This window comes from Dipodomys merriami, unplaced genomic scaffold, assembly GCF_024711535.1.
Source record: "Dipodomys merriami isolate MVZ:Mamm:240054 unplaced genomic scaffold, mDipMer1.0.p SCAF_27, whole genome shotgun sequence".
NCBI classification, from domain to species: Eukaryota; Metazoa; Chordata; class Mammalia; order Rodentia; family Heteromyidae; genus Dipodomys; species Dipodomys merriami.
Genome location: NW_027204159.1, coordinates 8,581,685 through 8,607,226, shown reverse-complemented (window position 1 = coordinate 8,607,226; position 25,542 = coordinate 8,581,685). Strand labels below are relative to the sequence as shown.

At 45.3% G+C, this 25,542-nt stretch overlaps 1 protein-coding gene across 19 annotated transcripts in view; it reads right to left on the bottom strand.

Moving 5' to 3' along the window:
* LOC138837441 (protocadherin gamma-C4) overlaps positions 1 to 25,542 on the bottom strand; it is a 219,059-nt gene that overhangs the window by 84,072 nt on the left and 109,445 nt on the right. Inside the window, exon 1 of one of the 19 annotated variants that reach the window (XM_070036239.1) lies at positions 22,054 to 24,886. The exons of 15 other annotated variants lie outside the window; for them this stretch is intronic. In XM_070036239.1, coding sequence (XP_069892340.1) covers positions 22,054 to 24,477 — 2,424 coding nt within the window. In that variant the 5' untranslated portion in view covers positions 24,478 to 24,886. Of the gene's footprint in view, positions 1 to 3,887; positions 6,626 to 8,056; positions 10,640 to 13,427; positions 16,234 to 22,053; positions 24,887 to 25,542 lie in introns of those variants that run through there. 3 more of the 19 variants (XM_070036234.1, XM_070036246.1, XM_070036232.1) reach the window with 3 other exon arrangements.

Here is a 25,542-nt window from a genome sequence, read left to right as displayed (position 1 = left end):
GTGTTAGATCAGCTGCCTAGCAAGCACAAGGCCTTGAGTTCATACTCCAATATTACAAAGAAAAAAAAAGTATAGTACAAAATTTCATAAGATCCTTATTTACATTCAGAGAAAAAAGTTGTCCCATATAGCAGAGTCTTTCTCCCCATTTCTATGGTCTGAAGTTGTGACCTCTTAATCAAGAATGTGCCTAGGCACTTCAGATTTTTAAATTTGCTCCACAAGCCGAGGAACTGGTGGCTCACGCCTGTAATCCTAGCTACTAGGAGGCTGAAATCTGAGGATCAGGATTCAAAGCCAGCCTGGGCAAGAAAGTCTGTAAGACTCTTATCTCCAATAAACCACCAGAAAACCAGAAGTTGTGCTGTGGCTCAAGTGGTAGAGCACTCACCTTGAGCTGAAGAGCTCAGGGTCAGCACGCAGGCCCAGAGTTCAAGCCCCATGACTGACCAAAAAAAAAAAATTAGCTTCACAAAATTTTAGAATAGCTTTGTTCCAACCCACAGGTATCCCATTATGTGATGTAGAGACCCATACTGTTCATAATTACTTTTCCGAACAGAATATCAAATATATTGGCCTTGAAAACCTAAGTCCTTTTTTAGTCAACTGATAGAAAATGGCAACTATTAATAGACCAATAGCATTTTAGTTGAGCAGAACCCCTTACCCACCCTTCAGCCCCAACTAAATCCTTTCCCTCCTCCCACCATGTGTTTCTCCATCTCCCTTTTGGTTTGATTGTTCTACTGCCCCCCTTCGCCCTACCACCCTTGGATCGTAATGTAAAATTCTTTTACAATGTCAAGAAATTAAAAATACAGGTACTTTGAAAAAGAAAAAAGAAAAAAGAAAAGAAAATGGCAGCTATTAATTAACTACAAGTAAACCAGATGATTTACATATTATTCCTAGTCCCATTCTACTCTTTTCAATAAGATGTTATTCTTCATTTTGCTGAAGCTCGAAGAGATTAAAAGGTGATCTAGTCAGTATTTTTACAATAAAAAAAAAGTGATCTAGTTAGGAATTATCTAAACTGCTGTCATCTACAATACTATGTCTGAAAACTCTGAATACTAGTATCCAGAATCCTTAGAGCACTTCCATCCATTCATTAAATGACTGTTGAACAAAGGCTTTTCTTTTTTCTTTTTTTTTTTGGGGGGGGGTCCAGTCGTGGGGCCTGAACTCTGGGCCTGGGCGCTGTCCCTCAGCTCTTCAGCTCAAGGCTAGCGCTCTACCACTTGAGCCACAGAACCACTTATGTGGTGCTGAGGAATCGAACCCAGGGCTTCATGCATGCAAGGCAAGCACTCTACCACTGAGCCACCTTCCCAGCCCTGAACAAAGGCTTTTCAACACAACCTGGAAGCATAGCTGAGATCCCTGGGTTTTTAAAATACAGTATAAGAATCATGATTATTTATGGCTTAGCTTTCAGCAATTTGTCCCTAAATCAAGTGAGTGTACAGCAACCACCATAATTAGACAGTATTGGCTTAGCTTCTCAAATTAATTTATTTTTCAATTATGTCTTTCTTTCTTACTACATCTTTCATTCTGAAAGTGAAAGATGGCCATTTGAGAACTGGCCATGTGGTAAACATTTTGACAACTCCTACAATACAATAGTGGGGGGTGCACTGCCCCACCACTTTCTTAGTATTCTTACAGAATACTGCACTTTGTAAATTTGATTTGTAACTTGATATAAATTAAAACCATATTTTATGTAGATTCAAATACTTTCTTATAAAAGTTACATAAGTAAGTTGAGTGATGATAATTCACACCCATAATGTTAGCTACTCAGGAGGCTGAGATCTGAGGATCACAATTCAAAGCCAGCCCAGGTAGTAAAGTCTATGAGATTTTGGTGGTCCAACTAACCACCCAAAAAGCAGGAAGTGAAGGTGGGCTCAAGTGGTACAGCACCAGCCTTCAGTGAAGAAACAAAGGACAGTGCCCTGTTTCTGAGTTCAAATCCCACCACCAATAAAACAACATGTCACACAAGTAGAACCACATAATCTATATTTGCTTTTTTTTCCTCCTAAATCTTGGTTGTCAAGAAGCACAGTGATGTGAATCTTGGTTAAGAGCAACTTCTTCATTTTAGAGTTATTTGGTTGTCTTTGCTTCTCTAAGTGGTTTCTAATCTCTTCTATTAATGTATATTTGAATTATTATATTTTTGAAAGATAATTGATAATAAAAGAAAAACAATTTTAACATGATTTATTGCCCCTTGATGAAATTCACTCCAAAAGAAACCAGGTAATACTTTCTCAAGAGCAATACAACTCTGTTTCCAATTTCTGTTAAACATTCTACTGAAAACATAAGGTATTGGGGAAACACAGAATCTATACTTCCTACAAATTTTCCACGTTTGCAAAAGTGATGGGAGATTTAATGTAGGATGCAGAAGGAATTATTGCAAAGTGTGTTCCAGTATCGAAAATATCCTCAAGACACATTAAAAATTTTAAGTTATTTCTTTTTTGTTAGTTTTTTTTTTTTTTTTGGTTAGTTGTGGGGCCTGAGCACTGTGCTTCAGCTCTTCAGTTCAAGGCTAGCACTCTACCATTTGAGCCACAGCACTATTTCTGGCTTTTTCTGTTTATGTGGTGCTAAGGAATCGAACCCAGGGCCTCTTGCATGCAAGGCAAGTACTCTACCACTGAGCCACCTCCCCAGCCCTTACGTTATTTCTTCGAAGAAATTCTCAATGATGAAAAGATAAACAATAATTCATTTTGTCACATTTGTGAGTTCAGATTATTTCATGAAGTCATTAATATCAGTGCAGGGAGAATGAGCAAAGTAAACATCTAAGTTTATTATATTATTTGTTATATCTAACACACATATACTGTATTATTAAATGTATAGTTGGGGCTGGGAAGGTGGCTCAGTGGTAGAGCACTTGCCTTGCATGCCTGAGGCCATGGGTTCGATTCCTCAGCACCACAGAAGCAAAAAGAAAAAAGCCAGAAGTGATGCTGTGGCTCAAGTGGTAGAGCGCTAGCCTTGAGCTGAAGAGCGCAGGGACAGCGCCCAGGCCCAGAGTTCAGGCCCCACGACCGGACCCAAAAATAAATAAATAAATAAAATGTATAGTAAGGACAAAACAGTTTTTCACAGTTTTTCATGTTATAAAAAATTGTGAATTTTTGGAAGTTGAATGATTTAGAAACCTGAAATGACTTAGGATTCTGAGATACTATAAATGCATGTATCCCAATGACCAGAAAGAATAAACGTCCTTTAAAATAAACTAGACGCACTTTATGAAATTTGCCAGCAATCTCAAGTGTAGTGAAAAACTACTCCATTGGTGCCAAGGATGTAGCTCAGCAGTGGAGGGCTTTCTTAGGATTGATACCCCAGGGGGAAAAAGCCACTTTTATTTATAGAAGTTGACTAAAATTTTCATTTATACTTTCTATTTACTTAGATTGCTCCCCCCTAGAGAAATTTTTGTTCTTCTCTTGCATTTGCTAAACAAACTATCTACCAGTGTGCTATATTGCCAACTCTAGAATAATAATAAACAAATGGGGATCAGATAATCAGATGCCTGACACAAAGTGCTGCATGGCCAACAGGAGAAAAAAAAAGTAGACAGAGTTGATAAACTAAATCAGAAAATTATAGCAAGAAATTACAGCAAATAATAGAATACAAATTGTATATTATTTAGTAATATGGGATAAGATTTTGTGTACGTAGTAAGCAAGGCATGAAAAATGGTTACTGTGTTGTTGATGGTGTCTGCCACGTATATTGGCATGTTTTATTAATCCCAAATATACAGGAATTATCTAGACTAAGGGATATTTTGGTGCAAGCTCAGCGGAGAACATTTGATAAGGACTCACCTGAATTAAAGCATGATTATCTTTAGAAAACACCGAATCCCCTGACAGCAAAAGCGGCTCGCTTTTCTCACAGCTCTCCTGGCTGATGAGAGTGTCTGCATAGTTGGGCTGTGGAAAGATCAGGTGACTCTTTCTGGAGTCAGCGGTGAGCGAGACCTCGTGCGAGTAGGTCTGCAGGAAGGCGCGCACGCCGTCCACGCCCACAAACTGAGAGGCGGGCACGCCAGCCAATCCCTTCCCCGCAGCCTGGTGCGCGCGCAGGGAGTGCCAGCGGCGCAGGCGGAGCGCCAGCAGCACGATGACAAAGGCCAGGAAGACGCAGGAGACCGTGGCCACTGCCACCACCAGGTAGAGCGTTAGGTTCGAGGTTTCAGGGTTGGCAGGAGATTCTAGACTGCTCAGATCGGCCAGGACGTCGGGAATGCTATCGGCTACGGCCACGGTGAGTGTGACAGTGGCTGAGAGAGGGGGCTGGCCGTGGTCCTGCACAGCCACCACCAGGCTCTGCTTGAGCACATCTCTGTCCAGCAGGGCCCGCGCCGTGCTCACTTCGCCGGTGTGCAGCCCCACCGTGAAGAGCCCGGGCTCGCTGGCCTTGAGCAGGCGGTAGGACAGCCAGGCATTCTGTCCTGAGTCCTTGTCTACCGCCACCACTTTGGTCACCAGGTATCCGGGCTCTGCAGAGCGGGGCGCCAGCTCCACGCCGGTGGAACCGTCGGTGGGGAGGGTGGGATACAGGATTTCGGGGGCGTTGTCGTTCTGGTCCACCACGAACAGCATCAAAGACACGTTGCTGCTGAGCGGCGGGTCCCCGCTGTCGCGCGCTATCACCTGCAACTGCAGGTCTCGGAACTGCTCATAGTCAAAGGATTGCAAGGCGTACAGGACCCCGGTGTCAGAGTTGATGGAGACGTAGGAGGATACGGGGACGTGCTGGAGGGCGTCGTCAGCCAGGGAGTAAGTGATTTGGGCATTCTTGTCACTGTCGGGGTCATGAGCCCTCACCGAGATGATGGAGGCGCCTCTAGGATTGTTCTCTGGGATGTACGCTGAATAGGAGGCCTGAGGGAAGACAGGCGAATTATCGTTGGTGTCTGCCACGTTCAGTGAAATAAGAGTTTGGGTTGCCAGAGGCGGAGTTCCTCGGTCGGAGGCCGTCACCGTGATGTTGTAGCTAGGAACCTGTTCGCGGTCTAAGACTGTGTCTGTGACTAAACGGTAGTAACTTCCGTAAGATTTCTCTAATTTAAAGGGCAGATTCCCTTGAATCGAACAGAGCACTTGTCCATTTTCTCCAGAATCTTGGTCATTTACATTTAAAAGAGCCACTAAGGTCCCCGCGGGCGAGTTTTCGGGAAGGGAGCTGGTGAGAGAGGTGATGGTTATTTCGGGGGCGTTGTCATTCACGTCCAGAACTGTGATCAGGACTTTGGCCCGGGCAGAATACCCCGCGTTGTCCGTTGCTTGCACTTCCATTTCGTAGAGCCGCGATTCCTCGTGATCCAGCTCCCCGATTGTTGATAGGGTCCCTAACTGACTGTCTAGCTTGAAAACCCGGGCCGCCTTGTCGTCCACGTACCGGAAGGAGTACATCACTTCCGCATTGGCTCCCTCGTCCGGGTCGGTGGCGTTCACCCGAAGCAGCTGAGTGCCCAGCGCAACGTTCTCGGGCACACTCGCGCGGTACTCAGATCTAGCGAACGCGGGCGCGTTGTCGTTGGCATCGAGGACTGTCACGCGGATGCGCGCGGTGCCAGTGCGGACCGGGTCACCTCCGTCCGAAGCCGTGAGGACCAGATGGTGAGCGGCCTTTTCTTCGCGGTCCAGCGTGCTCTCCAGCACCAATTCCGGGTACTTGTTCCCATCCGCTCCGTTTTGCACCTCCAGGGAGAAGTGAGTATTCGGGCTTAGCTCGTAGCTCTGGAGAGAGTTCTTCCCGATGTCTGGATCCCAAGCGTGGGGAAGGGGGAAGCGCATCCCGGTGGCTGCGTTTTCACTCACTTTTATTTCTAATTCATTTTCACGGAAGTAGGGGGCATTGTCGTTAATGTCCCTCACTTCCACTTCCACCCCGTATATTTTCGCTTTATCCTCCATCAGAATCTCTAGGTTTAATTGACACTTGACCGCCCCCAGGCAGAGCTCCTCCCGGTCGATCCGGCCCGCGGTGATCAAGCTGCCGCTTCGCGAGTTCAGAGCGAAAAGTTGAGCCTTACCTCTGGAGACGATGCGGACTCCCCGCTGCGCCAGCTCCCGGGGATCCAGCCCCAGGTCCTGGGAGATGTTCCCCACCCGAGAGCCTTTCTCTAGCTCCTCCGGAACTGAATAGCGAAGCTGGGTGCCTCCAGCTTCCCGCAGGACCCCAAGGAGGACTCCCAGCAGGATCAGCCGTGAGCAGTCGCGCTGCAGTTGCAAGGGAACCGTTGTCATTTTTTTTTCGATGTTGATGACGATGATGACGATGACGACTTTCCAATTTTGCCCTTGATTGTTGAAACCAGGCTCAGCTCTTCGGCCGCCGGAATCGGACAGTTGTAGGAGGCTAGCTGCTCTCTGTTCTGTTTTCTCTCGGAGATGTGCTTTTAGGCGCGTGCGAGGCTAGCGGGTTCCCTTTGCCTTTTTCTCCCTGATTGGTGAACAGCGGCGCTCAGAGTCCTAACCAATTACTACACAATCTTCAACTCCCGGGGAAGATTTTTGGTCTTTATACCTTAAATAGCTCCACCTACCGTTCTCCAAACAGAGAAACAGAGCCGACGAATCCAGCCGTTTTTGTTATAGTAGAAAGTTGAATTCTTTTAATTTTTTTTCATACAAACCCACCTCCTTGAAATTGTTTTCTCTAGTTGTCCATGCATTACGACTTTTTCCAATGACCTCTTAACCAAATTTTAAGCTTCTATAAGCAGTAAGTTTAACTTTGTAACTGTAGTGAACCTGCTTTGAGATCCCTCCCCATCCCAACACACCTGTTATGGAGGACTCCTTAGGAGGTTTCTTTCATTGAGAAATTATGTAATAATTTAGCCATTTGAATTCAGCTAAGATTTGGGGAAATTTTTTTTAAAGATTTATGAATTTGCCTAAATAGAACTACTTTAACAAATAGATATTTGACACAGGAGAATCAGGTTTCCATGGTAGTATCAAAACCAAAATATAAGAAATATGATTATACACACTTTGGAATCATGTCTGGAAAGAACTGAAGACATATCAGCACTCTTTGAATAAATGGAAGCATTCCAACTTCGGTTAACTGGAAGAAATGGTAGTGCTCTACATTTCAGCTAATGTATTATATTTTAAAGAATATTTGGTGTTTGGCAAAAGAGAATTTGAAATCTAAAGAACATGGCAAACATCTTCTCCTGGCTAATTCTAATGACTGAAGATTGCTGGGAATAGTTTTGAAATCACATCAAAATACAGGGAAGAATCTAATACTTTTCATTAGTGTGACTGCTCACATTCTGGAAAGAAGCACTTCTTGGTGGAAAGTGATGATGACTGAACTCTCCAGTGCAAAGCATGCACTCTACAACTGAGCTACACTTTAGCCCTGGTAGCCATAGAATTAAAAATATTTTTAATATTGAGAGGAAACAATAGGTGGATATGCAAAAAGATTACACATAAAGATGACTGAGTTTCAAAGAATCCCTGATAAACCCAAATATTATCAACTTATTACCATGCCATTTTTTGAGTCAGAAGTTCAACAGCCCAAGCTTGCCACAACATTGCTACCCTCCCTACCTCAAACTCCTGAGGGCTAGCTAGGACTACAGATGTGAGCCACCATGCCTTGGTCATGTCATTTTTAATTCCTTTTTATATGCATTTCCTATTTATAATTAATATGGAAAAATCTTTGTATACTCAAGATATTACTCTCCCAGAAACACTAATAGAAATGTTAGTTCAACTAAAATTTTTGAATGGCAAGAGGATCATAATGCTTATCAGAATAATTTGTTTTGTTGTGTTTTGTATGTGTGGATAAAGTATTTCAAAATATTTGAAGGCTAATAGAGTTACTGACCCACAGAGAAAAGTCAGGAAAATATTAAAAGTGAGCAAACAACCATGAAGCACTAGTAGATATGCTCTACCTAAAGATTTTCTTGCCAACATACCATTTTCAAATTAAAGAGAATGAAACTCACGTGAGTAGAAGCAACAACGTTTGGGTTCATTTTGTTACTCAGTGACGCTGTCAAAGAAGCTTCCTTAGAAAGATCTTGTGGTGGGACCATTTCTGGCGTCATGGTGAGACAATTAAACTTGCCATTTTGAGACTCAGAGGCAACGTACAGATTGTAGGAATAAGGTAGTGTCCCTTCATTGTAGTTGAGAGAAATCCCTGGTCTAGACTTAGAACAGAGACCAGACTGAAAGCAGACCCAGGAAGCCCGATTGGTGGAGTGCCGCAGGCGAAGGGCGATGGCAAGAATCAAGGCCACGAGGAAGAGCACGGAAATCAGTGCCAAGGCCACCACCAGATAAAACTGCAGCTCTTCTTGAGGGTCAGAAGATGTGTGATGGTCCCTGAGGTCTGGCAGAGCCTCCTGAAGACTATCAGCAAATACTAGCAGCAGCGTGGCGGTAGCAGAGAGAGGCGGCTGTCCACCATCGCGCACAGCCACCACCAGGCGCTGGCGAGCCGCATCCCTGTCACCCAGGACGCGAGCGGTGCGGACCTCGCCCGTGCGCAGCCCCAGGCTGAAGAGGCCGGGATCGCTGGCCTGCAGCACGTGGTAGGAAAGCCAGGCATTGTGTCCAGAGTCGGCGTCCACCGCCACCACCTTGGTGACCAGGTAGCCGGGCTCGGCGGCGCGCGGCACCATGTCGAAGAGCGCAGAGCCATCGGGCTCCAGCGCGGGGTAGAGCACGCGCGGCGCGTTGTCGTTGCGGTCGCCCACCAGCACGCGCAGGCTGGCGTTGGCGCGCAGCGGGGGCGAGCCCTGGTCGCGCGCCTGCACAGTGAGCTGGAAGGAGCGCAGCTGCTCGTGGTCGAAGGCGCGCTGGGCGAACACCACCCCGCTGTGCGCGCTCACCGACACGTAGGACGACAGCGACAGTGCGCCTGGCTCCAGGTCGCTGGCCAGGATGGAGTAGGACACTTGGCCGTTGGGCCCCAGGTCTGGGTCGGAGGCGCTGACTTGGGCGATGGAGGCTCCGGGAGGGTTGTTCTCAGCCACGTGGACCAAGTAAGAAGCCTGGTTGAAAACGGGAGCGTTGTCGTTGACATCTCGGATGTGTAGGGTGATAGTTGTGCTGGAGGAGAGCGGTGGCTTGCCTTTGTCAGTGGCTATGATGGTGACATTGTACTCTGGAGTCTGCTCTCGATCCAGAATCCCATCTGTTACAAGCTTATAGTAATTACTAGCGGATGGTTCAATCCTAAAAGGAACTTTTTCTTTTATGAGACAAATGACCTCCCCATTGTCTTCTGAGTCTTTATCATGGCTTTTGAACAGTGCAACCACGCTTCCAGGTTTAGTGTCCTCTGCTATGGAACTGGACACGGAAGTAAAAACAACGTCTGGGGCATTGTCGTTCTCATCCAGAATTTCTAGTATAATTTCACATTCAGTGGCCATGCCGCCACCATCTTTAGCTTCTATGCTCATGGTATAACTGCTCCTGGTTTCAAAGTCTACAGGGCCTTTAGATTTAATTTCCCCATTTCGATGATCTAGCATAAACTTATTTCCAATATCATCTCCTAATGATTTAAAGGAGTAGGTGATCTCTGCATTGATGCCCTCGTCCTTGTCAGTGGCTGTCACCTTTAGCACCGAGGTGCCTGGTGGCATGTTCTCCCTGAGACTGGCTTTGTACACATGTTGGCTGAAGACAGGGGGGTTATCATTGGCATCAGTGACCTTAATTTGAATTTGAGTGGTGCCAGTCAGAACGGGGTCTCCCCCATCTGCTGCGGTGAGGATCAGGAGATGGGAGCTCTGTTGTTCCCTGTCCAGGGGCTTCTCCAACACTAATTCTGGGGCACTCTTGCCTTCAGCCTTGTCCTTCACCATCACAGAGAAATGCTCATTAACGCTGAGCTGGTAACTCTGGAGAGAGTGAGGTCCTACATCTGCATCTATAGCAGATTCCAGGCCAAAATGAGTGCCTGGAGTTGCAAATTCATTGATTTGTAAAATAATGCTATTTTGGGTGAAATGAGGTGGATTATCATTTATATCTTTTATCTCCACATTTACATGAAAAACATTCAGAGGATTGTCTGCTACAATCTCTAAGGGCACCACACACAGGGGGATTTGTGGGCAGAGTAGCTCTCGGTCTATTCTGTCACTCACGAGAATATTTCCGTTCTCAGTGTTCACAGTAAAGTATTGTTTCTCCGCACTAGTTCGAAGGTTACGAGTCAGTAAGTCCCGAACATGCAGCCCCAGATCCTTCGCTAGGTTCCCTACCACTGAACCCCTAGCCATTTCTTCCGGAATCGAATAGCGGATCTGCTCGGAGAGCCCCGTACAGAACAAAGGCAGCAGAAAGGGAAAGAGTACTTGCCGCCACGGGGTTCTGCTCCTTTGTTTCGCCCTATATTCCATCCTTCCCAAGCGCCGCGGCAGCCTCTGATGCTTCACAAATTGCTCTCTCTACATAGAAAATTCGGTGCTTCCAGTTACCGAGAATTCTGATCGTAATGAGATTTGCCAAAAAGAAAACCCAACTCCAAATCACCCTCAGCTTTGCTTCTGTGGCTGCGCAGACTTTCATCCTGGTGGATCCTGGGATCCAGCTCTTGCAGCAAATTGGCCAACAGCGGCGCCTGGAGTCGATTTAGAAAATTGCAGCCAGAAACCTTGGAAACCCAGCGGGCTTCAGCATTCCCACACTTATTGGATTGTTTGGGAACTGGGCAGTTTATGAGTTTTGGATTCATCTAGTCTCCAGTATATACTACTGAAGGTTCCTTAGAGATGTGATGCAATAGTAGAGCCATTAACCTAGTAATTAGAGGTTAAAATTTTTATCTTTTTCTAATCAGAGGAAGTGCACCTGTTAGAAGAACCAAGGAAAGTCTTCTTTCTCTCCAGAAAAAGATCATGTGGAAAAACAGTCCCACCACGTGCTATGGGAAGTTCTTGACAACCAAGAAATGCACCCAGTATTTGATATGCAGATAATTTTCCTCCTTCAGATGATTGGAGCTTTATAGAGCATATTCAGAATAAAGATGGCGAATGCCATAAAATACTTCCCACGAATGAGAGATTTATGAAAAGGATGAATTATTTACATTTACTATAGAATATAAAGGTTTAACCTAGTAGGTCACTATAAGAATGTTCTGATACGTAATGTAAATGCCCCAGCAGAATTTTAGCATTATCTCAAAATAAAAAATAAATATTCAAATATTTTAAAGGCAACCTTTTCTTATTTGTCAGTTGTGGGGCTTGAACTCTGGGCCTGGGCACTATCCCTCAGCCCTTCAGTTCAAGGCAAGCACTCTACTGCTTGAGCCACAGCACCACTTTGGGTTTTCTGGTGGTGAAGTGGAGATAACAGTCTCATGGACATTCCTGCCCAGGCTGGCTTTGAAATGCTATCCTCAGATCTCAGCCTCCTGAGTACTTAGGATTACAGGCATAGTTAGTGGCACCCAGCTCAACTTTTCTTTTTTGTTCTCAGAGTTCTTGGTTACTAGCACCCAACTTGTTTAACTTGTGCTTAAACATAAGGGACAACTTCATATCCCCAAACAATCCAGATCCTTTTTGATAATCTAATTGCAGTTCAAGTACAAGGCTTTAAGCTACTTTTCAGAGTTTGGAATTCTATGACATAAAAACTACCCCTAGATGCTCAAAGTACTCCAGTATTTTTCTTGACTTCAAGACAAGTTTAGGCTTTGTCAGAGATTTTTTTCTCTCCCATAGTTTATTTTTGCAAAACACTACATCCTTAATTTACAATTGATTATACTAATAGCAATCCTAAGTGAGAAACTTGAAAGAGAATATGAACATGCAAGTAGATGAGCAAAATATCTAGATGTAATGAAATAACTGAGTTGAACTAATTACATAAATTACTTGTGATCAGATACACTAGATAAGACTCTTCCACATTTCCACACATATCATTCATAGTCCTTGCTCAGATAACAAGCATATTATTAGATGACTATCTGGGCTTCAGTAACAAGTTAATGAATATAATAATTTTGCCTATTTATATGTAATACAGAATGAGCTTATATAAGAAAAGAAGAATTTTGTATTCCAAGATAGAATGAAAATGAACAAAATATGTGGGTACTAACTAAATAAATCATTTTTGGGAGGATGATAGGATTGCAACCAAGGCCTTGTGCATGCTAAACACATACTTTACCAGCAGTATAAGGTAGTTTCTTATGAAATCTAAATACTTATCTTATCTCTTATACTTCCAAACTATGTGAATAAATCAGAAAAGTGTAAGCATCATAGCAGATCTAAAAATAATTCTTGAGCTGTACCATATCAAAAATATTTTTATATGTGAAGGTACTATTTTACAAAGCCTTCTGTACAGACACTAACTAAAAGAATAGAAGGAAATACATTCTGTTATTCAATTATTTCTTCAGATAACTTAATGACTTCACTGTAGTAACAGAAAAGTTATCTGGAATGTAGAAAAAGAAATTCTCCCAAGAAATGCTCATAATTAAAACCCAGTCAATAGGATTGTAGGTTGATGAAATAAAACAAAGTTGAAATAGTTAACAAGATCTGAGTATATCATTGGCCATCAAAAAGTAAAATAATTATCATGTGTTCAGTAACAAAAACTTTTCATGCATTAAGTATATCTGGGTATTGCTAGATAACGAGGAAGAGCTAGAGCATATGCTATCAAATAAACATAGTTAAAATTGAGCATTAGAAATCATAGTAAATAATTGTATACTATAACAATAAGTCAGTTTTAATAACTGAAATTGAAATAAATAAAAATATTTATGGGTCATTAACTTCAATCATGACTAGTTTGCTTTGATAGTAAGCTACTACGCTGTGTTAAGATCTGAGAATCAAGGTTCAAAGCCAGTCCAGTCAGGAGAGCCCATGAAACTCTTATCTCCAATTACCCATCAGAAAAACTGGAAGTGGAGCTATGGTTCAAAGTGATAGAGTGCTAGCTTTGAGCAAAAGAGCTTGGGGACAGTGCCCTCCCTGAATTCAAGCCCCATGACTGACCAAAAACGAACACCCCCTCCAAAAAAAAAAACAACTAAAATTCAACTCACTACAAAGCAAGCCAAATAAGTTAAGTTGACCCTTTGAAATGAAAAGAAATGTGCCAAGACTTTAAAAAAAACAACCTCCACAAGGTCTTTCTGAAAATGATGATAATCTGATGAAAGGTAAAGTATACAAACTCATATACCTTGTTCTAATTACAAATTGCTCTAATTACATATGAACTAACTATCCCCTCCCCAAACTCAGTTTTCATAAACAACTCAGTACCAAGACATCAACAACTGGGATGCAGAGAACTATATCTCACCTGATTATTGGTTGGGTCGCATTTACCTAAAATGGTACCTGGATCTTCAGCTATCAAGAGAGGCTCACTTTTCTCACAGCTCTCCTGGCTGATGAGTGTGTCAGCATAGTTGGGTTGTGGGAAGATTAATTGGCTTTTCCGAGAGTCTGAGGTAAGGCAAACCTCGTGAGAATAGGTCTGCAGGAAAGCACGCACCCCATCCACACCCACAAAGTGTGAAGCCTGCACACCTTGTAACCCACTCGCGTTCTGGAGCAGGCGTGATGTATGCCAGCGTCGAAGTCTGAGCACCAGGAGCACCATGACAAAGATGAGGAAGACACAGGAGACTGTGGTGATGGCCACAACTAGGTAGAGTGTGAGGCCTGACTCATCATGGCTGGTGGGAACCTCCATGCTGCCCAAGTCAGCCAGGACATCTGGGATGCTGTCAGCCACAGCCACAGTGAGCGTGACAGTGGCTGACAGGGGGGGCTGGCCATGGTCCTGCACAGCCACCACAAGGCTCTGCTTGAGGCTATCTTTTTCCACAAGTGTCCGAGCAGTGCGCACCTCTCCTGTGTGCAGCCCCACAGAAAACAGCCCTGGCTCACTGGCTTTGAGCAGGCGGTAAGAGAGCCACGCATTCTGTCCCGAGTCTCTGTCCACTGCTACCACCTTGGTCACCAGATAACCAAGTTCTGCAGAGCGCGGTGCCAGCTCTACACCTGTGGAGCCATCTGTGGGGAGGGTGGGGTATAAGATCTCTGGGGTGTTGTCATTCTGGTCCATCACAAACAGAGTCAGTGAGACATTGCTGCTCAATGGTGGGTCCCCACTGTCACGTGCGGTCACTCCCAGCTGTAGGTTTTGGAACTGCTCATAGTCAAAGGATTGCAGAGCATACAGCACTCCTGTGTCTGAATTGATAGATATATAGGATGACAGAGGTATCCCCTGGATCATGTCCTCTGCCAGAGAGTAGGTGACTTGGGCATTCTCTTTGCTATCCAGGTCCAGGGCAGTCACCGAGAAGATGGAGGCTCCTCTGGGGTTGTTTTCAGGAATGTAAGCAGAGTAAGAGGAGTGCGTGAAAACGGGAGGGTTGTCATTGTCATCTGCCACATTCAGCAAGAGGTGAGCTTCTGTAGACAAGGGTGGACTTCCTTGATCTTTGGCAGTCAGTGTTATATTGTAGCTCTCAATCTGTTCTCGGTCCAGCTCGTTGTTTGTTATCAACTTGTAGTAATTTCCATAAGTCTTTTCTAATTTAAAAGGGAGATTGTTAGGAATGAAACAGAACACCTGGCCATTTTCTCCAGAATCTTGATCTTGCACGTTTAGAAGAGCAATCACGGTACCAGAAGGTGAATTTTCTAGCACTGAAGTAATAGAAGAGGTGATAGTTATTTCTGGAGCATTGTCATTCACATCCATGACTGTAATCAACATCTTAGCAGTGGTCAGCAAACCTCCACCATCTTGGCCTTGGACTTCCATCTCATAGAACCTATATTTTTCAAAATCCAGAGGCCTTCCTAGTAGAACTTCTCCAGTTTTAGAATTCAGCTGGAAAGTTTCAGAAGCTTTGCTTTCCATATCCCCGAATGAATACATCACTTCTCCGTTGGTCCCTTCATCTGGATCTGTTGCATTTACCACCAGCACGCGAGCCCCAGAGCTGAGGTTTTCCGGAACACTCACTTGATACACAGACTTCGTAAACTTGGGTACATGATCATTTACATCGAGGACTACAACCCGAACTGGAACTGCGCCCTTGAGAATGGGCTCTCCTCCATCCAAGGCTGTGAGGAGGAGGTGGTGAGACGCCTCTTTCTCCCGATCCAGGCCTCCCTCCAGCACAAGCTCCGGACTCTTGGTCCCATCAGTTCTGCCTCGTACGTGCAAAGAAAAGTAGCTACTTGGGCTGAGCTGGTAGCTCTGGAGCGAGTTCACCCCCACATCTGGATCCCTAGCGTTAGGAAGAGGAAACCGCGATCCAGGAGTTGCATGCTCACTGACTTTTATCTCTACCTCCTCTTCCCGGAAGCTGGGGGCATTATCATTAATATCAATTATTTCCACCTCCACTCCGTAAATCTTCAAGGTGTCCTCCACAAGAATCTCTATGCTTAAAATGCAGGAGGACACCCTCTCACACAGCTCCTCCCGGTCGATCCTACCAGCCGTGACCAAGCTGCCGCCTCGCGGATTCAGAGAGAAGAGCTGCATCTTTCCTTTGGAGACGATGCGGACTCCGCGCTCCGCCAGCTCCTGGGGCTCCAGCCCCAGGTCCTTGGAGATGTTCCCCACGAAAGACCCTTTGTCTGTCTCTTCTCGCACAGAGTATCGGATCTGCCCGGCTCCAAACTCCCGCAGTGTCCCCAGGAAAATGCACAGGAACACCAGCCCTCTGCGGTTCAAGCTCTGTGGCAGATTCGCCATGGCAGGGTCGGAGCGGATATTCAGTGCTGTCTCGAGCCCGTTTGTTTTAACAGTCTGTGTCCACGAGATCCTAGGTCGTTCGCATCAAAAGTATACTGGGAAGCGAAGGAAAGTGCTTTATTTCCCAGCATCCGGATGTGTGAGTATCCATCTCATTCTGCTTTGTGTGGTAGAGGTTGGGGGAGAGGGACGCAATAGCTCGCTGCCTTGAATTCCCTTATTGGTGAACAGCGTCGCCTAGAGTCCAGTTTTATTGTTGCAACCACTAAGAAAAATGGACTCGCTGATTTCAGAGGAAATTACTAAACTTACCTTTTCGTGAACCGTACATATTCGTGAAGCTAAAAATCGCAAATAATAGTAATGCAATTAACATGATCTTGAAAGCTTACCAAGACATCCTTATGATATGAGTGCTAAAAGATTTTGCTTAATTATATAAAAAGTTAGAAAATATTATTGGAACTGAAAACTTGCAAGTTGATAGTAATTTTTCTGAGTAAAGGGAGTTTGGCATTCGTGGATGTGAGAACACCATGATCTCGACATAATTATCAATTATCAGGTACCATGCAGGACTATAATTCTTACCAGAAATAAAAATGAAATGTTTGATAAAATCTGAATGGCATTAGGATTGTAATTTAAAACATCACGATAAAACTATAATTGCATGTTGTATCCTATCCCAAAAAGTATTTTAATGAAAGTCTCTCCTGATAGTTCATATTCATGTGTTTATATGTCCTTGTGTATATGGTCCTGGAGATCCCAGGATCTCAAACATGCTAACACAAACTCTACCACTGAGCCATACCCTCAGCCTTCAAATTTTTTACCTTATCATGTCTTTAACAAGAGGATTGATTAATAACTGAGTGTGTTGCTCTGGGATGGAATGCTGGGCTTTTGGCTGGGAAGGTGGCTCAGTGGTAGAGCGCTTGCCTTGCATGCCTGAGGTCCTGTGTTCGATTCTTCAGCACCACATAAGCAAAAAGAAAAAAAGCCGGAAGTGGCACTGTGGCTCAAGTGGTAGAGCGCTAGCCTTGAGCTGAAGAGCTGAGGGACAGTGCCCAGGCCCAGAGTTCAGGCCCCATGACTGGACCCCCCCCCCAAAAAAAAAGAATGCCAGGCTTCTTGCATGAAAGGCAAGCACTCTGAAACAAAACTTAAGTTTTAGGAGTATAACATATAAGTTTGATATATTTACCTTAGAATTTTTTGGGGGGTGGGGCCTGAACTTTGGGCCTGGGCACTGTCCCTCAGCTCTTCAGCTCAAGGCTAGCGCTCTACCACTTGAGCCACAGTGCCACTTCCGGCTTTTTTCCTGCTTATGTGATGCTGAGGAATCGAACCCAGGGCCTCATGCATGCCAGGCAAGCTCTCTACCACTGAGCCACCTTCCCAGCCCTAAAATTTTTTTTTTAAATCAAAGGACTGCTTGAACTCTTGAAGTAATGGTGCCATAGTAGAACACGTTGCATATTGGCCTATAAACAAGCATTAATTAATTACCTGGTTAAAAGTCGTCTTGTCTGCTTCAACACTAGGAGTTAAAATGCTAGCCAAATGTGCAGAAGGGCTATCTTTGTTGAGAATATCCTGTGTGGCTTGACAATCATCAAGGGATGAAATAAAATTAAATTCGGCATTAGTTTGATTTCCAGGCACACACAAATTATATGCGTAGGGTAATGTTCCTTCACAGTAGTTGGGAGGAATCACCGGTCCAGACTTTGAGCTGAGAACAGAGCCAAAGCAGCCTTCCGTGGCAGAGCTGGAAGAGTGTCGCAAGCGCAGAGCAATGGCGAGGATCACAGCCAGGAGGAAGAGCACTGAGATCAAGGCCAGGGCACTAACCAAGTAAAACTGCAGCTCCGCCTGAGGGTCAGAGGGGTCAGGAGGATCAGTGAAGTCTGGTAGCGCCTCTTGTAGGCTGTCAGCAAAGACTAGCAGCAGCGTGGCGGTAGCAGAGAGGGGCGGTTGTCCACTATCGCGCACAGCCACCACCAGGCGATGGCGAGTCGCATCCCTGTCACCCAAGGCACGCGCCAAGCGCACCTCGCCCGAACGCAGCCCCAGGCTGAAGAGGCCGGGATCGCTGGCCTGCAGCACGTGGTAAGACAGCCAGGCATTGTGTCCAGAGTCGGCGTCCACCGCCACCACCTTGGTGACCAGGTAACCGGGCTCGGCGGCGCGCGGCACCATGTCGAAGAGCGCCGAGCCGTCGGGCTCCAGCGCGGGGTAGAGCACACGCGGCGCGTTGTCGTTGCGGTCGCCCACCAGCACGCGCAGGCTGGTGTTGGCGCGCAGCGGGGGCGAGCCCTGGTCTCGCGCCTGCACAGTGAGCTGGAAGGAGCGCAGCTGCTCGTGGTCGAAGGCGCGCTGGGCGAACACCACCCCGCTGTGCGCGCTCACCGACACATAGGACGACAGCGCGCCTGGCTCCAGGTCGCTGGCCAGGATGGAGTAGGACACTTGGCCATTGGGCCCCAGGTCTGGATCCCACGCTGAGACTTGGATTATGGAGGCACCGGGCTGGTTGTTTTCTGGGATGTGGACGAGGTAGGCGGATTGTTGGAAAGTCGGTGCGTTGTCGTTAACGTCAGTGACCTGCAGAGTGATGACTGCGCTGGAGGAGAGGGGCGGCTTGCCCCTGTCGGTAGCTGTGATGGTGACATTGTACTCTGGGGTTTGTTCCCGGTCCAGGGTCCTATCTGTCATCAACTTGTAGTAATTATTGGAAGAAGAATGAATCTTAAACGGGTTATGGTTGCTTAAACTACATGCAACCTCTGCGTTTTCCCCAGAATCTCGGTCCCGTATTTTGAAGAGGGCCACCACCATTCCAGGAGGGGAATCCTCCAAAATCTTATCGGAAAGAGAAGTGATGATTATTTCTGGGCGGTTGTCGTTTTCATCTAGGACTTCTATGATTACTTTACACTGTGAGGAGAGCGATCCTTTGTCCCTTACTTCCACGTCTATGGTATACCTTTCTACTTCTTCGAAATCCAAGGGCTGACGAGTTATAATGTCTCCTGTGTTGGAGTCCAGGGAGAACACGTGCGTGGCTTTGTCAGCCGCACCAAGGAAGGAGTAGGTGAACTCTGCATTGATGCCCTCATCTTGGTCACTTGCCCTTACCCTTAAGACAGAGGTGCCTGGAGGTACGTCCTCCCGAAGGCTGACTCTGTACACGTCCTGGCTGAACAGCGGGGGGTTATCGTTGGCATCCACCACCAGGACTTGAATCTGAGTGGTACCGCTTCGAGGCGGGTCCCCACCGTCTAAGGCTGTCAGCACTAAATGATGGCTGCCCTGAGTTTCTCGGTCCAGAAACTTCTGCAATACTAACTCTGGATATTTGCCACCATCCGGATTGTCTTTCACCAACAAGGAAAAATACTCACTAGGACTTAGTTGGTATGTTCTTAGTGAATTCACATTAATATCCGGATCTTTGGCAGACTCGAGAATCGTTCCCATCCCAGGGCTGACAGATTCGCTTATTTCTAAGGTTATTTCGTCTTTACGGAATTGCGGAGCATTGTCATTAATATCCTCAATCATCACAACGAGATGGAAGATATTTAAAGGGTTTCCCACCACGGCTTCCAGCTGCAACTCACACGTTTTTCTCTCCCCACATATTTGCTCGCGGTCTATGCGGTCCTTCACCACCAAGTCCCCGCTCCCCGCGTCCACGCTGAAGTGCAGCTTCTCGGCGCTGACTCGCAGCTTGCGAGCAGACACTTCTGGGACGCTGAGCCCCAGATCTTTGGCGAGGTTCCCCACCACCGAACCCCTGGGCAGCTCCTCGGGAATGGAGTAGCGGACGGGCTGGCAGAGCCCGGGGTAGAACAAAGACAGCAGGAAAGGAAGGAGTACCTGGCCGGGGCGGGTGCGTTGTCCCTGCGCGCAGCTCCCTCCCATTGCTCGCTCTGGCTTCAGGGTTGGAGACTGATGTCTACCGAGGCGGAAGAGCATTCCAACAAAGGAACAGCCCAGTTTGGGAGCTGGGAATGAGTGTACTGTGCGGGGTCTGTGCAGTCCGGAGTCTGTGTGTATGAGAGGTTTCCTTCTGTTTGCTTTAGTGACTGTGCAGGAGATTCTCGGCGACTGGCTGAGGTATCCTAGGCATTAAGCCTGCCCTGCACTGGCCGACAGCGGCGCCCAGAGGCTTCATGTGGAACTACAGTCTGGCTTTTCTTTAGGTAATCTTTTATTTCTTGAAAAAGTATAAATTGATAGCCCAAAATATTTGAATCTCACTCCTCAGTAACTCCTTCGTGGAGGAACATTTTCCATCACAACTACTATGCTATATCTTGACAGGTATATTTTGACACACATCCTTATATGTCAAATGTTTAGTTTTGGATAGATAAATGTGTTTCTTTCAAGTTTTAAAAAAGGCATAAAAAGAGTAACAAGTGAAATTGTACAGATCTTCTATCTCATGGCTCACTGCTATCCAAATCCTCCACCCAGAGGAAATCACTGTTGTTCCTTTTAAGAGTAATTATCTATGAAACTGTAAGTACTGAAGAGAAATCTTCATTTGTCTTCAACCTTAGCCTATATTTAGTTAAAGTAAATAAGTCTTCATCCACATTTATGTATAGGAATGTTAATGCAACCATGCAGGATCTTGTTTTTCCATACAGGATCTTCTGTATTGCTTTTAAAAATAATTCTATTTACAATGGCTTACAATAGCCATGAAATCAAAAGTCTGGTTTTTAAGTGTGTGTTTTTCCAAACAACGTATTCAGATATATGCACAAGAATTTGACTCTGGTAGAAATTTAGAATAGTAGTTTCAATGGTTTACTAGTTTAATAATATTATCCATAAATAATCCTCAAGAGTGTGGCCACCTACCACATGCCTTTTGTTAGCCAAATGTTGATGCCATGTACAAATCATGGTCTCATACACTGTAGGTCACTATTGGACTATTAGTAACAAATCAAATGATCTAACCAAACATCCTTACCTTTATGCAACCAAATGCTCACATGGATAAGTCCACTGATAATTTGCCTAAAATAGTTTTGTGTACTTCTTTCCTTTTTTTTTTTTTTTAAAGCTCCTGCAGAATTGGCATTTTCTCTTCACTTGTAGTTTACTTGGGGGTCTAAATTTCTTCATTTGAGTATTTCAGGTAGGTTTTCCTTCCTTTACATGAGAGAGCTTCTGAAGTACTCATGCCAACAACTCACTCCTGTTTTGGGGAACATGCACAAGTTTGTCTCTTCAGTCCATATTAATTTTTAGCTTTAGTGATTGGAGGATTTAATTTTATTTAAAGACAAAGACAGCAGAACTCTTAAGTCTACTCAACTAAACCTTGTATAAACACTTTAGAATCCCCATTGAGCAAAGAAACTCAAATAAAAATGCTTACTTTTCACATGGTAGTATGAAATTAGATAACCAAAAAGATGATGCAGTGTTAACAAGTATGGCTGCTAGTACATATTTTGAATTGTTGACAATGGAATGTTTAAATTTATAGGAAGTGTATGTAACTTCAACTGTCACCACAAGGTATAATAAACAAAATACAACCAGAGAAGCCTATTTTCCTCCCTGGAAAAACAGCCATGAGTAACCTTGGGCTTGGTGTGTTTCCAGTGAGGGTTATCATTTGTTTCTAACCATTACCTATGTTTACCAGACTCACCTTCAAAAGACAGCTCAGGTTGTCTACAGAGGCAGAGTTTCAGTATGTGTCGACTCAGAAGAACATACAAATCAACAGACACTCTACATGGAAGTCTCTTTTAGTAACTTAACTTTGTACTCAGGAACACTACAAAAAATAAGGTCCTAAAATGTAAGGTGCGGCTCAAGTGGTAGCATGCCAGCAATCCTTGAATGAAAATGCCACGCAAGAGCATAAGGCCTTGAGTTCAAGCCTTACTACAGGTACCAATGCCCCCATAAATACGAGGTTCTTCAAAGCTAATCATAATTTATGATAACAGATCTTCATTAGGACTAAGTGAATTTTATCAGTAAGATTTTGGTTCTCGTTAAGTATTGATAATCAAATTCTACTTGCCTCTTGCAAGTCATTGAAATTTAGAGGAAAGTTATTTTTAAAATATTTAAAATTTCTATCACCATACTGCAAACCTAAAAGTGAAATTAACCATAACTGTTTACAGAAAACAAAAATGGAACTCACTGGAACCAAAGGCGAGTCTTCTATTGGAAACTTCGAATCATCTAATAAAGACAAAGGATCCTTTTTCTCACAGCTCTCCTGGCTGATGAGCGTGTCTGCATAGTTGGGCTGCGGAAAGATCACGTGACTCTTTCTTGAGTCTGCAGTGAGTGAGACTTCATGAGAATAGGTCTGTAGAAAAGCACGCACGCCATCCGCACCCACAAAGTGGGAGGCTGGCAGGCCAGCCAATCCTTCTCCAGGAGCCTGGGTCAGGTGTGACTTGTGCCAGCGTCGAAGTTTGAGCGCCAGCAGCATGATGACAAAGGCAAGAAAGACACAGGAGACCACAGCCACCGCCACCACTAGATAGAGTGTGAGGCCTGAGGTGTCAGAGTCCTGTGGGGGCTCAAGGTTGACTAAGTCTGCTAGGACATCCGGGATGCTGTCAGCCACAGCCACAGTGAGTGTGACAGTCGCTGAGAGAGGAGGCTGGCCATGGTCCTGCACAGCCACCACCAGGCTCTGCTTGAGCACATCCCTGTCTAGCAAGGCCCTTGCTGTGCGCACTTCACCTGTGTGCAGACCTATAGAGAACAGCCCTGGCTCGCTGGCCTTAAGCAGGCGATAGGAAAGCCAGGCATTCTGTCCTGAGTCTCTATCAATGGCCACCACCTTGGTTACTAGGTAGCCAGGCTCTGCGGAGCGGGGCGCCAGCTCTACCCCAGTGGAGCCATCCATGGGGAGAGTAGGATACAAGATCTCTGGAGTATTGTCATTCTGGTCCAGCACAAACACAGTCAAGGACACGTTGCTGCTGAGGGGTGGGTTCCCGCTGTCACTGGCAGTCACCTGCACCTGCAGTTGTTGAAACTGCTCATAGTCAAAGGATCGGAGTGCATATAGGATGCCGGTGTCTGAGTTGATGGATAAGTAGGAGGACAGTGGTGTCCCTTGGATGTTGTCTTCAGCCAGAGAGTAAATGATCTGGGCATTCTCTTTGCTGTCTGGATCAAGAGCTGTCACTGAGAAGATGGAGGCACCCCTGGGGTTGTTCTCGGGGACATAGGTAAAGTAGGAGATGTGAGAGAAGGTGGGTGCGTTGTCATTGATGTCTGCCACTTGCAGGGTGAAGTGAGCTTCTGTTGATAGAGGTGGGTTTCCACCATCTGTGGCTGTAACTGTGATGTTGTAAGAGGATACTTGTTCCCTGTCAAGGGCTCTGTGTGTCACCAGCCTGTAATAACTGTCAATCGACTTCTCTAATTTAAATGGTAGATGCCCGGAGATGGCACAAGTTACTGCTCCATTCTGTCCAGAGTCTAAGTCGTGCACGTTTAAAAGCGCAATGACAGTTCCCAAAGGTGAATCTTCTGCCACGGGACTAAAGAGAGAGGTGATGGTCACTTCTGGGCTGTTGTCATTTACATCTTCTACTGTAACCAACACCTTGGCTGTTGCAAGATATGCTCCTCCATCCTCTGCTTGTATTTCTAGTTTGTAGAAGCTCGTTTCTTCATAATCTAGTTTTTCTGATATTTTTATTTCCCCGGTATTTTTGTTTAGTTGGAATTTCACCAGCTGTGTGTCAGGTAATTTTCGGAATGAATATGTCACTTCTCCATTGGCTCCTTCATCCTTGTCGGTGGCAGTGACTGTTAGTAACCGAGTGCCTACTGGCAAGTTCTCTGGAACATTCACTCGGTATTCAGGCAAGGTAAAGACTGGCGCGTTATCATTTGCATCGAAGACAGTCACAGTGATGAGGGCAGTGCCAGATCGAAGGGGGGTACCCCCATCCGTGGCCGTCAGAACCAAGTGGTGAATGGCCTCTTCCTCCCGATCGAGGGCGCGATCTAGCACCAGCTCCGGGTACTGGACCTCATCTGCGCGTGTCTGCACTTCCAGTGAGAAGTGCTTGTTGGGGCTGAGCTGGTAGCTCTGTAGGGAGTTCACACCCACATCGGGATCAATAGCTTCCGGGAGAGGAAAGCGCATCCCTGGAGCAACATTTTCGTTAATTTTTACATCTAGATTCTCTGCTTGAAATTTTGGGGCATTATCGTTGACATCAGTTACTTCTACTTCTATCCCGAAAAGTTTGACCCTGTCTTCCACAAGGATGTTAAAGTTCACCAGACAGCGGGGGCTCTGGGCGCAGAGCTCCTCCCTGTCGACCCTGCCCGCGGTGACCAAGCTGCCGCTCCGCGGATTGAGAGAGAAAAGCTGCGTCCTACCTCTGGAGACGATGCGGACTCCGCGCTGCGCCAGCTCCCGGGGCTCCAGTCCCAGATCCGTGGAGATGTTCCCCACAAAGGAGCCTTTCTCTAACTCCTCCGGAACCGAGTAGCGGATCTGCCGGGCTCCGGACTCCCAGGGCATCCACAGGAAAAAGCTGAGAAGGGCCAGCGTGAGGTGGTCAGAAGGATTCCTTTGAGCGGCCATTGTTTCCTGGTCACGGAATTCTCCCCAAATCCACCCTGGACACGTTTTGTATTTCAGCGGGTTCCTTTTTCTTTCGGTGGCGGCAGGAATTCTCGGTCGCTTGAGCTCCTTAAATGCCGGGGTGAGTTTTGGGGCAGCCCAGGAGCCGGTTTGTAGGAGCTGTGGGTCTTTGTGCAGTTGGAGCCCTGATAATCGCGAGCGAGCTGAGACTGCTTCTCCCGGTAGGTGAACAGCGGCGCTCAGAGTCCTAACGAGTTACTGCACCCACTCGAGTGCGTCCTAGCAAACTTGTGTGTGCATTTACTTTAATTTACACAGATTCTTTGGGGTCTCTGCTAATATCTTTTGGGGTGAGGAAGTTGGGAGGCCCTCCCAGGGCTTCACACATGCCAGACAAAGCTACATTCGCTGTCCTCAGTCTACTCATATCTTTTAAGTAATTACTATTTGCAGGTTTTTTTTTTTTTTTAAACAAACTGGGTAGTAAGCTCAAGTAGAATTAAAATAGAATAATATGATAATGTTTGGGTAAATATACTACAGATTTGTAACACTTTTAAAACAAGCATGTACCCATTTTAAAACATAGACTATGATTATTTTATATCCTATAAGATGCCAGTTGTATTCAGAAGTGTCTTATAATTTTATTTGAAATTGTGATTTAAATGACCATGTTTTACTTAGCAAACATTCATATAGGGACTGTATTATGCTCTTTATGAAATAATTACTTTTAAAGTTTAGGATTTTGTATTTATTTGTTTAGCTTAAGGATGTGTGAGAGACTGCCGAAATACTTTTTTCTAAGATAGTTTCATTAGGCCTTAACAAGTCAGTTTTTTGAAAAATGTACACACACACACATATACACATATATTATTGAGAAATTAACTTGACTTATTTAAATGAATGGAGCAGATAATTACAACCTAAAAGAAACATGATTGCCAACTAAAATTGGATGGTAATGAGAAAAGTATGTATGAGTATTGCAAACATGAAAAAGTTAAAAACAAAGATATATTAATGTGGGTTTTTTTTTGCTTTTAGTGCTGTTTTTTT